Raw genomic sequence first — 13,801 nt, forward strand, 5'->3', positions numbered from 1 at the left:
AGTAGGGAAATAATGTACAAGGCTTTGGGTACAACAATTTACTTTTCTATTCCCCAGATATATTAACCTGCTGAACCATCTAAAGGTACATGTAAGCCTTAGAGGACTTTTAACTGTGAGTTATAAAGCAAGATCCGGGGGATCATTCTAGGCCTATCCTAATTCTCTTCCCGAGACAGACAAGAAAGAAAAAGAAAGTTCCCTAGTTAGAAACACATTTTTAATGTTGGTTTTAAATTCTTAGTCACATATCTCAAATGACACTTGAAATTCCTCTTGCAGTTCCCGCTTTGGTCCACAGAAAGCCATAAACCAAACCGGGAAACTGAGTCTGAGGTTCCGCGTACCTTCAAAGTACCAGGTACAGTACAAGGACACGGAAGAGACCGCGGACAAAGGAAGTCAGGATAAAAGTTAGAAGTGAGAAGGGCGGTGGAAGAGCAGGTTGCTGTCGGCGAGGAAACCAGCGAAACCAGCAGGGATTGCAAGAGCGGCCTCCCGCGTCCCTCGGAGTTACGCCACAGTTCAGCCCCTTCCCCTCCCTCAGCTCGAATCTTCCTGATCCCACCAGGCGGCCTGAGGGCCCCCGCGCCGTCCAGCCCAGCCTTCCCCACAGACCCCGCCAGACCCCTGGAAGAAAAAGGCCGCAGCCAAATGAGTAGCCCAATAGCTCAGAGGGCCCCGCTGGGCCACAGTTGCCCTCCGCCCCGGGAGAGTGGCCTCGGCCTCCGCCCCCTGGCCCGGCCCTGGCCCGCCTTACCTTGAGTGCCAGATGGTGGACGCGGCCCAGGCTGGGCTCAGCCAGAAGCTGCAGCAGCCCCAGCATCGGGAGCAGCTGGAGTCCCGCGGCCAGCGGAAGACAGCCGGAGCCCGAGAGGCCCACTGGCGCCGGGGCGGCCATGTTTGCTCCAACATCACCAGCCGCTTCCTCTCCCACCCACTTCCGAGGTTAAAGGGCGGCGGCCGCCGGAAGGGCCTGGGGAGGGGCGCGGCGGCTAACTCTGCTAACCCTTTGGTGCATTTACTGGAGTGTGCGAGCCGAGAAGTCGCCGAGGGGCCTAAGCTGGCCACCGAAGGACCCTTCTGTCGGCCTACCCTGTGAGGACTTTCGGTTTAGCCGGAAGAGGTGAAGCCACCTCCCCCGTGGCAGTTGCTATGACAACGGTGGCCGAGAAGGAACAGCCCCGGCCTCACCTCTGCCTAGCGGAGCTTTGGAAGCGACCTTGGGCCCCAGGGACCCCTGACCTCAGGGTGGGGATATGCTGTGGCTGCAACACGGTGCTTGGCCGTTGATTGGACTTACTTCACTGAGGGTTGACTCGGCGGAAAATATCTTAAAATTCCTGGCTTGTCATAGGGTCCCTTGGTTTTTTTCCAGGCTCTTCACCCTCAAATTTCAGGCGAAATTGCAATAATACAATTTACTGAGCCGTTATGAGGCAATTTCTTAAGCGTTTTGTTGCATTTAATCCTGGAACAATCTGATTCGAGATAGGAGGTAGGTATTATCATTATCCCCACTTTACAGGTAAGCAAACTGAGGCTTTTGCGAAATTAAGTAATTTGTTCCAGGTTGAGCTGGGAATCACATGGAAGCTCTTAACTACTGTGTTACATTGCCTCATGCTATTTCGTCTGACCACTGAAGTCTGAGTCTTAACATTTTTCTCTTATTTCTGCGTGGAAATTGTCTTTGCTTCTAATTTTTACAACTTATAAGGACCTCTTTAATGGAAGGATTCAATAGTGGGTGGGTCCCCTCCTACTCATCATTCTTTATCAAGGAGTTGTAGAAGAATATGCTTATTAAAATTGCCAATAGACTAGCCAGGTTTATTTAGTTTTTAGAATCTATTTTAGCTTACGACACAAGTAATGCATGCTTTTTCCGTATAATCATTTAAGCAAAGGAGGAGAAAATAGAAACCACCAGGAATCCCAGAACCAATTAACTGTCAGTGTCCTAGTGTGTTTTATGACAGAAGCAGATTCTTAAAAGTTTTTAACTGGAACTAGGAACTGAAATTAACGTGATGTATTTTAATGGTGCTAATGTCCTACACTGAGTTTTAAAATCAATTGGAAAGTACAGAATGGGGAAGGGGGAGGGTCTTAGATTTATTTTAATTGTGTGCAACCTTAAAAGGCACAAATCTATGAATTCTTCTCTTGACTCAAAAGCCAGTACAAGTTCTGTCACACTCTCTGCAAGAGCAAAAGTAGGGCACCAAGATAAGCCAGCAAGATTGTAGTTTATCCTAAAATACCTGCGACGATCACTCAAGGGGAAAGCAATGATTACTAGGTGGTGGAGAATATCCTCTTTCTTCCCCAACCTCTGCCGTGTATTGCAAATATGTAATCTTACATGTTTAAACAGAATTTTCCTCTGATTCTGCTACCCCCTTTTACAGATAAAGAAACTGAGAATACGAAACTATAATTATTATTTTGTGAATCCACATAGAGAGATAATAGATTTATTTACTGAGCAATTAAAAATGTCACGTATTCTGTTAAGCATTTTATATATACATTATCTTATTTAAAATCACAAAGACCTTATTTATAAAAGCCCCAGCTGGAACCCGTATCCAGGGCCCTGCCCACAAAGCCAGCACATAATCTCTCTCTTGCATTGTTGTAAAGAAAAAGCATTTGTGTATTAGGCTGGCAGGATCCTTAGATAATCGTGAGATCCATCCACCTTATTTAACAGATAAAGAAACAAATCCAGGGAACTTAAACAACTTGCTCAGTATCACACACCTAGTTGGGTGATTTTCAGTAAGCATCTTTAAAACCAGAACTGGAACTTCAGCTGCTTCAGAATTGGATCTGTGCTTCTTGGACTATATAGCACATGGCTTTCTAATTCTTACCATTTTAATTTTTTAAAAAGATAAAAATCCAGAGTCTGAGTAACCAATGTGTTTCAAACAAAATGCTAGAGAAACTTTCAGAATGCCTTTTAAAAATTAGCAATATCAAAGAACATAGTAAGAATGTAAAATAAGTGATATTTCCTTTTAGGTATCAAGAGGAAATACTAAAGGCAGTGGATTCTCACTTCAGTATGAAACTAGATGTTAAAGAGAAAGGTGATTTTTAAGTGCAATTTCATTTTTTAAAAGCAGTTTGCAATGTTTGGGTTTTTTTTTTTTTTACTTTTTAAAGTTAGGTGCCTTTTGGAGTCTCTGGTTTTAAATTTGAATATAAGACTATACTAAAAACAGAAATGAGCAGGTAGAATCTTAATTCCATTTAATAATGCAATAGTGATCAAACATTTAAAATAGTTTAAAATAGAAGACTTTTTTAGTTTCTGGAAAACAACTTTACAAGGGCTTAAAGTTGGGTTCTTAGGATTCCTTGTTTCTTGATATTTGGGAATTATGATGTGTGACCTTCACAGGCTCATACCAGTGGTATATGCCCAGGGGGTAGAGAGGAATATATTCCTGAACATATTTGAGAGCTATATTGTACCAATCATTATTTTGCAATTGAAAGGAATAAGAATGAGGAAAAACTGGCTACAAAGACTTAATGTGGAACACTTTTTAGACAGTTACTTTTTAAATTCTGAGAAAACTGCTACTTTTGACAATTATATTAGTCATGTGACTTTATAGTTTCAAGAAAAGATTATTTGCATAATCATCATACTGTAACTGAAAGCAGACATGTTGAGTAACAGAACAAGTTATGCCTGCTTCTCCCTGGCAACATTTTCAAAGGGACCTTAAATTTTAGGTATTGACTGAAAAAGCCTGCAGAGGCTGGAAAGACTGATCTTCTAAACTTGGCTTTTAGCTTTACTCTCTTAGTCAAATGCATTTTATTTTCTATTTTCTCTAACTTTGCAGAGTCAACTAAAAGTTGCCACTAGTAGCAGAATGTGTAGCTTGAATCTAGTGCTATTAATAATTATTTGGTGTCAGTTTAGACATTTCCAGAAATCTTCTAAGTATTTAAAGTGCTAATATTCTCCAGTCTACCAAAAGCCCTGACTTAAGCATTATGCAAGATATCCATGTAACAAAAACACTTGTATTCCCCTAATTAATATTTTGAAATTAAAAAAAAAATTCTCCAGTTTAATGAGGTATAATTGCCATTTGTTTTTCTTATCAAAAGGGTTGTATTTCAGACCAAAATCCCCTATAAAAACAGTATAGGGAACTAGATGTCAAATTAGGGCCTGGAAATGCATTCAGAAGTCAAATGTCACTTTGACTTGAAACACCATTTCTTCCACAATTGCAGCTAAGGTTTTCAAGCATTTCTTGGGGTGTGGGGGAAGCCCTTGAGAGTATCTTTTTGCAGAAAGTGATCTTCATGGACAAGCCAGGTCCTGACAGGTAGGATGTCAGCCCAATGCCCCTAACCCTTGAATCCTGTGGGTTGGAGATGAACTTCAAAATCACTTTTCAACCTGGTGGCGCAGTGTGTATCTTCTTCAGCTACAGAGCAGCCAGTTTTTCTTGATTTTATGTACATCTTTACAGAGACCTTCAGGGGAATTTGATTATCCGTTGTAAAAATGGGTTGCAGTTTTAAGATTCTACTCACCACAAAGTTCCTAGTTTTATCCCATGCCAGCTGTTCCCACTTGAGTGCTTTCTTGGGCCCTTAGTAAGTAGTTTGCTAAAGAAATGGGAAATTTTAAGCTAAAAACAGTTAAATAAAAAAAATTTCTGATAATTTCATTAGGAGTAGTACTTAACCAATAGACAACCAATCAACTGTAGTTCAGGCAAGCTGTCCTGCTACATCAGAAATGCTTAAAGGATTATTTTCCTTCATATAAGAAGTAAAAATCCTCCAGAAAACAGGAGGAAACGGAATAGGGACAAAATAAAAAAAAAAAAGAAACGAGGAAAGGAAAGGGAACCGATACTTGTGCCCATATTATGTGTTAAGCATTTTACATATATTCTTTGAAGTAGCATTATTTCTGTTTTAAAGAGGAGGAAACTGAGGCTCAGAGAAGGAAAGTAATCAAGCCAAAGCTGTAGCGCTACCTGTATAGAGCTGTCCAAATCTAGCTAACATCAAAGCCTGTGCTCATCCCAACTCCTTCATTTCAGCCTGGTAACAACCTATAAGGTCCCTGTTTTGCCAATGAGGAAACTGAAGCTCAGTAAGGAACTTGCAGAAGGCCACATGCCTAATAAGGAGTGGAACACTGTGATCTCAATTTAACAATTATAAAAACTCTGCTTTAAAATCTCATACCTGTGTATAGCTATGTAGATATCTGTATATCCAAGTAGATGTTTATTAAATACAAGCAGGGTTAGAATTGCCAAAAATTGCTAATACAATTGTTTGCCTCTTAACACAGCAACCTATACAATGTCTGTTCTGTTTGTCCAGATACTTTATTTCAGTGCTAATATTGTCCGTGTGATCAGATTATTCAGTGGAAATATATATTTGAGTCCCCCACTGAGTGGAAAAAAACCTATATATAAACTTAAAGTATTTAAAAAAATTTTTTTCCTTAATAATAATTAACACAAAAGACTTTTTTTGTGACTAAATAAATGTGTGAGGATTTTCCCCTACCACCAAGTAAGTAAGTAATTTTGTAGTGGACAAATCTGAGTGTCTTCTAAATTAATTATATTTTCACACTACCTGGAGATAGCATAGTGTCAGGTTTCACAGGTTGAGGGCTCAGTCCCCAAGATTGTCCCCCCCTCCCCCACCATTTATGTATCAATCATAAGTTTTAGGTTGTTTTATCTGTGTTTTTGACTGGTTATAAATCAGGGATCACATGGCCTCCTTTTTGGGTTTGATTAATTTGTTAGAGTGGCTCACAGAACTTAGAGAAACATTTATGTTTACTGGTTTAGGATATAGATGAAGAGATGTACAGAAGGAAGTATATGAGAAGGGGTATGCCACCCTCTAGAAACTTTTATGTGTTTAGCTATCTGGAAGTTCTCCAAACTTTTTTTCCCTTTTTTCCAGGGGGCGGGTGTTATGAAGGCTGTATTACGTAGTCATAATTGATTAAACTGTGGGTCATTGGTGATCAACTTTACTTTTAGCACCTCTCCCCTCCCCAGAGGGTGGGGGGGGTGGGGGTAAGAATAAAAGTCCTGAGCCTCTAATCTGGTGACCAGCCCCCATCTTGAAGATACTTAGGGACTAACAGCCATCAGTCATCTCATTAGTGTGTAAAAAGATATCACTTTAGAGTTCTTAAGGATTTTAGGAGTTGTATGTCAGGTTGAAGATTAAATATGTATTTTATAATATCACATCCACCAAGGTCATAACTTTGTAAATCAGTGTTCTTTAGGTATTACTGAGAAGTGAAACCAGTGTACATAACCTAAACCAACCTTCTAGGCAATTCCAGCATTTACATAGAGAGGGTTTAGAATACCCCTAGTGAAAAGTGATTCCTAAGTAGGTCAGTAGTTTGTTAATAGTGAGACTTCCTTGTTTTAGAGTCACTCCCTCTTATTCTAAGGGAAACTGAAATGGATTTACTTCTTCCTAAAAAATGCTGTATTTTATCCTTTTTCCTGCTGGCTTATTTCATTTTATCTTGAACCTGTTGTTTCCATTGGTTTGAGATCATTCATTGGTGTCTTCTTTATTTTTTGAATATTCTGACATTTGCAAACATTTTTCAGTTACTACCAAAACTTAATGAAGTTACAGATATTTGCAGTGAGTATAATTAACTCAGTTCCACAAAGTTCTGCTGCTGTTACAATGGGTTCCTATAACTTAACAATTTCCTGCTTACTCATCTTAAAAGGTTTCATCTTCATGTGGTCTCTTTTCTTCTGCTGCTGTCTCTTCCTCTTTCTCGTCTGTGAAGCATCAAGTTGTTTTACCTCTTGATTAACATTTTCACAAGTGGTCGCTCTGTTTTTGAGAAGTCTCCAAGAACTCAAGTCAACTCAGATCATTGTATTTGAAAAAATATTCAAGCCTTGGCAGGAAGGGAAATTGAGGTGATTATCGAGGCAAGGAGGCAAGGTCTTGTAAGATAAACCTGCATTTAATTTACCATTTCCAAATTTTAGCATGCTAAATTGTGCAGCATTGTTTGAATTTCCATCTCCTCCAATTCATGCTGGCTATTAATCTGCCTTGGGTGGCTGGCGGTGGTGCTGTTTTTATTGTTATTTATCCAGCAGTCCCCGGAGTAAAGAGTACTCAGACCTGGTAACTGTGAGAGCAAAATATTAAACAGACACAAAAATGGCAGGGGGCGGTCAGGGGCTTGTAACTGAAAAAAGGCAGACCAAAACGGTTTTGACAGTTTAGATTTATTGTAACTGTCCGGCAAAGGAAGTAGACTTGGAGGTTTATCTACCAGGTTTTTTAGCTCCACCCTTCCATGGAGGAGAACGATAAACAGGTTAAGAATTGTGGGTGGGATTGGAGAAATGCATCATCGTAAAATATTTTTTTAAATATGGACCCATTTGGGAGTTCATGGCTACTCAGAAAAGGATCCAGCATTAGCATTAACTGAGGAAGAGAGGTAAGTTGTAGGGAAAGGGCCTAGTGATTACAAAGAAAGAGTTGGAATTCCAAAAATTCTCCATAGCCAGGAATGGCATTTGTGCAGACCTTTGGAATATAGAGAGAGGGAGTCAACATCTGCACATAAAAGGAGCTCTCAGTTTTCCAACCTAGGCCCTGGCCCCACCGCCGTGACCCTCACCGCCACACGGGGAGACTGGTGCCTTATTGCCTCCGTGTGGCAGACAGGACTCCACTTCTAGAGGTGGCGGCATTGTCCAAGGCCACCCAGCTGCTACGTGCTGGATTTGAATCAAACTAGTATGTGTGGCCAGCGCCTTTGCTTTTACCCACCGAGAGGTAGCATGATTTCACGTCTGAGAGTTTCTTGGCGAACAAGTTGGAAATCACTGGTTTCAGAGATTAGAAATCACTGGGAGTACGCCCCTGGATTCCTCCCCTAGCCGCATGGTGGCTGTTTGCCTCGACGTCCCCACGTGCGCAGCGCAGACACCACCGTCCCTAGCCCCAGCCCCCGACGCAAGGCTGCGGGGCTCTCGGGGCCTCGGCGGTCGCTGGTGGTGGGAAAAGCGCTCCCGAGCAGACTCGGCGTGCAAGGCTGCGGGGGAGGATGTTGTCCTTACACCTAAAGCGGCGCTCCGCGCGGTGGCAGCCTCGAGCCCAGCAGAGCGGCGGCAGCGCGAGGGCTGCTACGTTCGGGGGCGAGAGCCGTCCTGAAGCCGAGAGCGTGCTGCTAACCAGCAGAGCCGACAGCGGCGCGGAGGAGTCCTCGGGCGCAAGGCTTCGCCGTGCCCGCCTCCCTCCGCGTCCTTCCGGACTCCGGGGCGATCCGGACCGCAGAGGGGGCCTGGGGGGCCGGCCGGGGGCGGGGCTGGCGCGCGTGCGCGAGCTGTCAGGCAGGCCCCGCCCCTCCCCTCCCCTCCCCCTGCCCGCGCTCCGGTGTGGGGCGGGAGGGCGCTGCGGCGGCCGCGGCTGCTGCTTCCCCGGGCCATTTTGCTGTGGAGCGACGGGAGGAGGAGCTGCCGCGGAGACCCCGGGCGAGGAGCGGCGGCCGCGCGGGCACCGGGCTTTCAGCTATCGCGGGGATCTCGAGGGCGAGGGGATCGCCGGGGAGGGGGCCGAGAGCCGCGCCAGCCACGCGGAGCGCCCCTGCCCGCCCCCTGCACCATGAGCTGGGGCACCGAGCTCTGGGTGAGTGAGTGGGGCTGGGCCGCCGGCCGCCGCGGGGATGCCGGGCGCGGGCTGCGCTCCCCCGGCCTGGGGAGGGGGGGTCCCGGTGCCGCTCGTCGGCCTCGGCCCGAGCAGGGGGTGCGGCCAGCTCGGCCTTCGCGGGCGAGGGGCTCGGTGTGGCCCCGGCGGCCTGAGGGGAGGCGCGGTCGGGTCTGGCCCCGGCGGGCTGAGGGGAGGGCGGGCCGGCCCCTCGCGGCGCCCTGAGGCGGCGGTGCGTGGAGGGAAGAGCCTCGCTCCCGCGGGGCGAGCGGCAGATGCCCGGGGGCTCGGCTGGGGGCGTGGAGGCCCCGGCCCGACCCCCGCGGCTGCCTTTTCTCGGTTCGGATCCGGCGCTCCCCGGGGGCGGGGCGGCCGCGCGGGGCCGAGTCCCCGGTCTCGGGTTTGGGGGCGCCGGGGCGCCGAGTAGTGTCTCCCCTCCGGAGGCGGGGACTTGTGACCCGTGGGGGCTCCGGGCGCTTGTTCCTAAGGGCAGCTCAGCTCCCGAATTCGATGTGAGGACTGCGGCGTCTGGCCCGGAGGGGGAAGGTAGCAGGAGTTGTTGGAAATCGTAGGTTATCGCCCTCGCGAAGAGGCTTTCGAGGGTAAGCAGTTCTTTCCCCGCTGCTCAGAGGGGACAGTTCAGATGAGGGTGTCTGGCGACGCGGCGTCTGGCCGGGATCCTTGGGCCGCAGGGCGCGGGTGGTAAACAAGCCGTGCGGGTCGGGAAGCCCCCTCCGGGCCGAGCGGGGGATGCCAGGGCGGGTCGCGGCCGACGCTGGGAAGGAGAGGCTGCCGGCTGCGGACTGGAGCCTTCCCCTGGCTTCCCGGGGAAGTCACTGGGCAGGGAACGGGCAGTGCAGTGGCCAGGGGCAGGACTAGACGAAATCCAAATTACTGCCTTGAAATGCTCTCAAGATGAGCCGTTTCCCATGATGAACTCGAGCGTGCCTGCTCACTACCTTTCCTAAGTCCATTTGTAAAGGGTGTGGAGGAGAAAGTGTAGGGTGGTGGTGTTATCCGAGATGAGGCCAAGAAATCTCCTGTTGAAATAAAACAAGGTTAACAGCACTTACAGAAACAGAGCCCATCCTCCCTTAATTTGGGCGGAGGGGAGGTAATTGTTTTTACATAACCATTTGTTAGACTCAGAAACAACTACTGTTATTAGTACCAAAATCCTGAGAGCAGTAGCTCCCTTAAATTAAGATAATTCATTTTGTAAACATTCTCTGCCTGAGAGGAATTCATGACAAAATTTCCTCTGATGTTTACGAATATTCATTTTGAAAATAAAATGACAGTTTCAAAAATTTGCACACACCAATTTAAGTAAAACCCACCACGTTAAGTGCTATATTAAAGTTTCTTTCCTCTTCTCATCCTTTTCCACTCCCTTTAACTCTTTTTAGCCTATTTGTGGTGAGGGAACAAATCAGAAGTAATCTTTATCAAGAGAATAGAAATTTTGGCACAATTTTTTTCACTTTTTCAAACAGAATGGAATTATGGAGGGAAAACATACAATGCATTTCTGAGTGAAATAAGGACTGAACCCAGTGGTGGACATTTCATAGTGACGTTGGCGAATGTTATAGAAGATAATCCGGAAGACAGGAAGTGGCTATGAAAAGAACTGATAAAATTGCCTTCAGTTAGCCTGCATTATTTTGTACATTTCTTTTTGGGGGTGAAGAAGTGGGAAGGAAGGCAATGATAGGAGTTGTTGAAAATAAACCGGGACTGGAGTATGTATGAATGATTTGAAATCTTGGATTTGCTTCACAATAATTGGGGTGTTAGATGTGGGATAGTGAAACAAAACTGGTCTTGAATTAGTAATTGTTGAAGCCAGGTAATGGGTACAGAAGGGTTTATTATACTATTCTTTCTATTGCATATGCTTGAAATTTTCTACAATAAAAATAATTGGAAAATAATTTTACGGGAGAAGGGTGTGATCTATTTGAATTTTTTTTGACTTGGTAACTTATTGAGGAAGAATGAATCAGTTATCAACTCTATATTTGCAAGTATATGGCAGTGAAGAGTTAAAAAAAGACATTCTTACAAGTATTGGCCTTTGCTTTTGAGTAGCTTATAGTTTAATAGAAGAAAAAGAATGAAATGAACATATTAGTGCACTAAGATGTGCAAAATCCAAGTTTTAAGAGGAAATTCAAAGGCGTATAGGGCATACAAAATGTCTCTTTTCAGTTGCCTTATTTTATTAGGAGTTTTTGAGATTAAAAAAAAAAAAGCTAGAGTAATGAAGGATTCTAAAAAATAAACCCCACTTTCTCTGGCCGTCAGAGACTTGGTGATGTGTGGCATGTCGGGCAGCCAGCAAAGGGCAGTGATTCAGGGTTTTCCTTGAATGGTGGCTTTGGAATTGTGCACATGTGTAATGAGATAATGATGGAGCACTAAAGCCTAACTTGGCAGAATTATTCTTCTAGAAGGAGAGAGATGGAGCTATGGTTTGAGTGGCCATAAGTTATTTCTAACAGATGGCTACAGCTTTCTTGGACCTTCACAAATACTATCAGATTTTACACACATTTTAGGACTTTAGTCAAACTCCATATAGGTTTTTTAAAACTATAGGTTTCTAATGTGCATTTTACATTAAAAGCCTCTTAGCCACATCCTGCTTTGTGGAGGGAGTAAAACCTTTCTCTTCCTCTTCTTCTTTCTTTTTTAACCTTTTTATAAGAATAAACTTTCATGTTCTTTTTTTTTTTTAAAGACAGTCTCACTCTGTCACGCAGGCCAGTGCTATCATCGTAGCTCGCTTCATCCTTGAACTCCTGGGCTCAATCAGTCCTGCCTCAGCCTCCTGAGCAGCTGAGACAATAGGCACACACCACCAAACCCAGCTAATTTTATTTTTTGTAAAGACAGGGTCTGGCTGTTTCCCAGACTGGTCTTGAACTGTCCTCAAGTAATCCTCTTGTCTTGGCCTCCCAAAGTGCTGGAATTGCAGGCATGAGCCACCATGCCTTAGTCTAAACTTTCATATTCTAGGAAACTTTTGAGAAATTGTAACATGTGAGGAAGTTATCATACAGCTATGAAAATAAACTCAAAACTCATAATTTATAATAACTTTATTGGATTAGTCTGTATTTAAATTGGGGCTTTCTATTTTTTCATCAGAGAGTCATAACAAAGTATAAGTGGCTGTTATAAAGTGATTAGGTTATAATGCAGTTGTTTCTGTGCAGTTCTTCATAACATTTTCTTTTAGTCAGTTCTTAAATTTTTTATTGAACAACTGTGTGCAAGACACTGGTCTGAGGCTGGGCGTGGTGGCTCACACCTGTAATCCTAGCGCTCTGGGAGGCCAAAGTGGGCAGATTGTGCTCAGGAGGTCGAGACCAGCCTGAGCAAGAGCGAGACCCTGTCTCTACTAAAAAATAGAAAGAAATTAGCTGGACAACTAAAAATATATAGAAAAAATTAGCCGGGCATGGTGACGCATGCCTGTAGTAGTCCCAGCTACTTGGGAGGCTGAGGCAGAAAGATTGCTCAAGCCCAGGGGTTTGAGGTTGCCGTGAGCTAGGCTGACGCCACAGCACTCTAGCCAGGGTGACAGAGCGGGACTCTGCCTCAAAAAAAAAAAAAAAGACTGGTCTGAGTCTAAGTCACATTGTGTACATTGAAAGATATCTACATATTTCAGTGGAAACATCTAAAGTAGGTTTTACCTCCAGTCTGCAACATCAGAGTCAAAAGAGAAATTTATGTTTTTATGTAAGATTAACCAAAATGCATTTACTTAAGACTTTGTTAAAAAGGGAAGATTAATAAAGTAAATATGTTCACTGATTTGTTGATGTTGTGCCTGGTCATCAGAGAAATGTAAAAGCAAAAGTTGGTTACATTTGAGTGTTTTTTTCTTACCCACTCATTGAAGGAAGTCACAGGTTATCAAAGTGTTAGTTCAACTTTTTATTAGCTTGCTCATTAGTGTGAAATAAATCTACTGGAAACTTTAGCTTTCCTCATAATTGTTCCACTCTTTGCACCTAACAAATTACTCAGTGACAGAACCTGAGTCTGTTGTTTCCTAGTATCCTCTCTGCTATCTTTATTTCTTTGCTATGGTACTAATGAGAAATGAAGTAGCCCAGCATACAAGCAAGGGAACAGAGAGAGACCTGAATAATGCATATTAAGCATTAGCATAGTAAGAAGCTACCTGTGTTGTTTGTAATCTTGTTACCTGTGTTTTCAGGACAGTGCCAAGCATATAATGTCCATTCAACTATATTGAGTATGTTGACATTGATTGTGGTATGTACTTTTAAGAGGCAGCAATGTACCACCTGTACTGGCAACAATGCATCACTCAATATGCGTTCAGTCAATATTTATTAAATGAATTAATAAATCCCTTTTTTCTTTTTGTTTGAAAATTTGCTTTTTAAAAATAATAGGAAGGTTATTATAATACCTTTCTGCACTTTGGCAGTTGTAAAAAATTTTTATAATTCTAGATACCTTTTAAAAAAGTAGACTTTATTTCTTAGAGCAGTCTTAAGTTCACAGCAAAATTGAGTAGAAGGTACAAAGATTTCTTGTATACCTTCTACCCCCAAATATACACAGTCTAGGTACTTTTTTTTACCTTTAAATTAGGGTTTAAAACGTTATTCCTTCTCTGTTCATGCTACCTATCTTTGAAATATACATATGTGTATATATAAGAACACTTTATAGTGTGTTAAAATTTTAAATTAGTTTGTTTTTTAATCTTGAAGTAATTGACTATTAATAGTTTCAGGTTTTGGAGAATTATTACCTCTTATGGCCCTTAAATACTAAATTGGAGTACGGTATTAACAATAGTCCATAGCTCTTCTAGTATTCTTTTTTCTTAACCCTTCAGAGAATTCTGTTTGAGATAAACATAGCAAGACCAACAGGGGAGAAAATATTCCCAGAACTATGGACACTAGAGCAGAACTACCTACCTCAGAAGACAGAAGAAATCAACTTAATTCGGTCATCCTTCTCCATTAGAACAGACTTTGCACACAGCCATTTCTGCTTAGTAGATATTAAA

The 13,801-nt window shown here is 43.4% G+C and overlaps 2 protein-coding genes across 17 annotated transcripts in view; one reads left to right on the forward strand and one right to left on the reverse strand.

Moving 5' to 3' along the window:
• GPR107 (G protein-coupled receptor 107) overlaps positions 1-1,095 on the reverse strand; it is an 82,119-nt gene extending 81,024 nt beyond the window's left edge. For both annotated transcript variants that reach the window (XR_006737872.1, XM_045563189.1), the window contains exon 1: positions 761-1,095. Coding sequence is in view for 1 of the 2 variants with exons in the window: in XM_045563189.1 (XP_045419145.1) it covers positions 761-901 (141 nt within the window). In the remaining variant the exon portion in view is untranslated. The remainder of the gene's footprint in view (positions 1-760) is intronic.
• A 7,369-nt stretch (positions 1,096-8,464) lies between these two features.
• FNBP1 (formin binding protein 1) overlaps positions 8,465-13,801 on the forward strand; it is a 123,243-nt gene continuing 117,906 nt past the window's right edge. For 11 of the 15 annotated variants that reach the window (XM_045563193.1, XM_045563194.1, XM_045563196.1 and 8 more), the window contains exon 1: positions 8,493-8,715. In XM_045563193.1, the coding sequence (XP_045419149.1) occupies positions 8,692-8,715 (24 nt within the window). In that variant the 5' untranslated portion in view covers positions 8,493-8,691. Of the gene's footprint in view, positions 8,716-13,801 lie in introns of all 15 variants that reach the window. The other 4 variants (XM_045563195.1, XM_045563192.1, XM_045563199.1 and 1 more) reach the window with 2 other exon arrangements.

The sequence above is a fragment of the Lemur catta genome, chromosome 10 (genome assembly GCF_020740605.2).
Source record: "Lemur catta isolate mLemCat1 chromosome 10, mLemCat1.pri, whole genome shotgun sequence".
Classification (NCBI taxonomy): Eukaryota; Metazoa; Chordata; class Mammalia; order Primates; family Lemuridae; genus Lemur; species Lemur catta.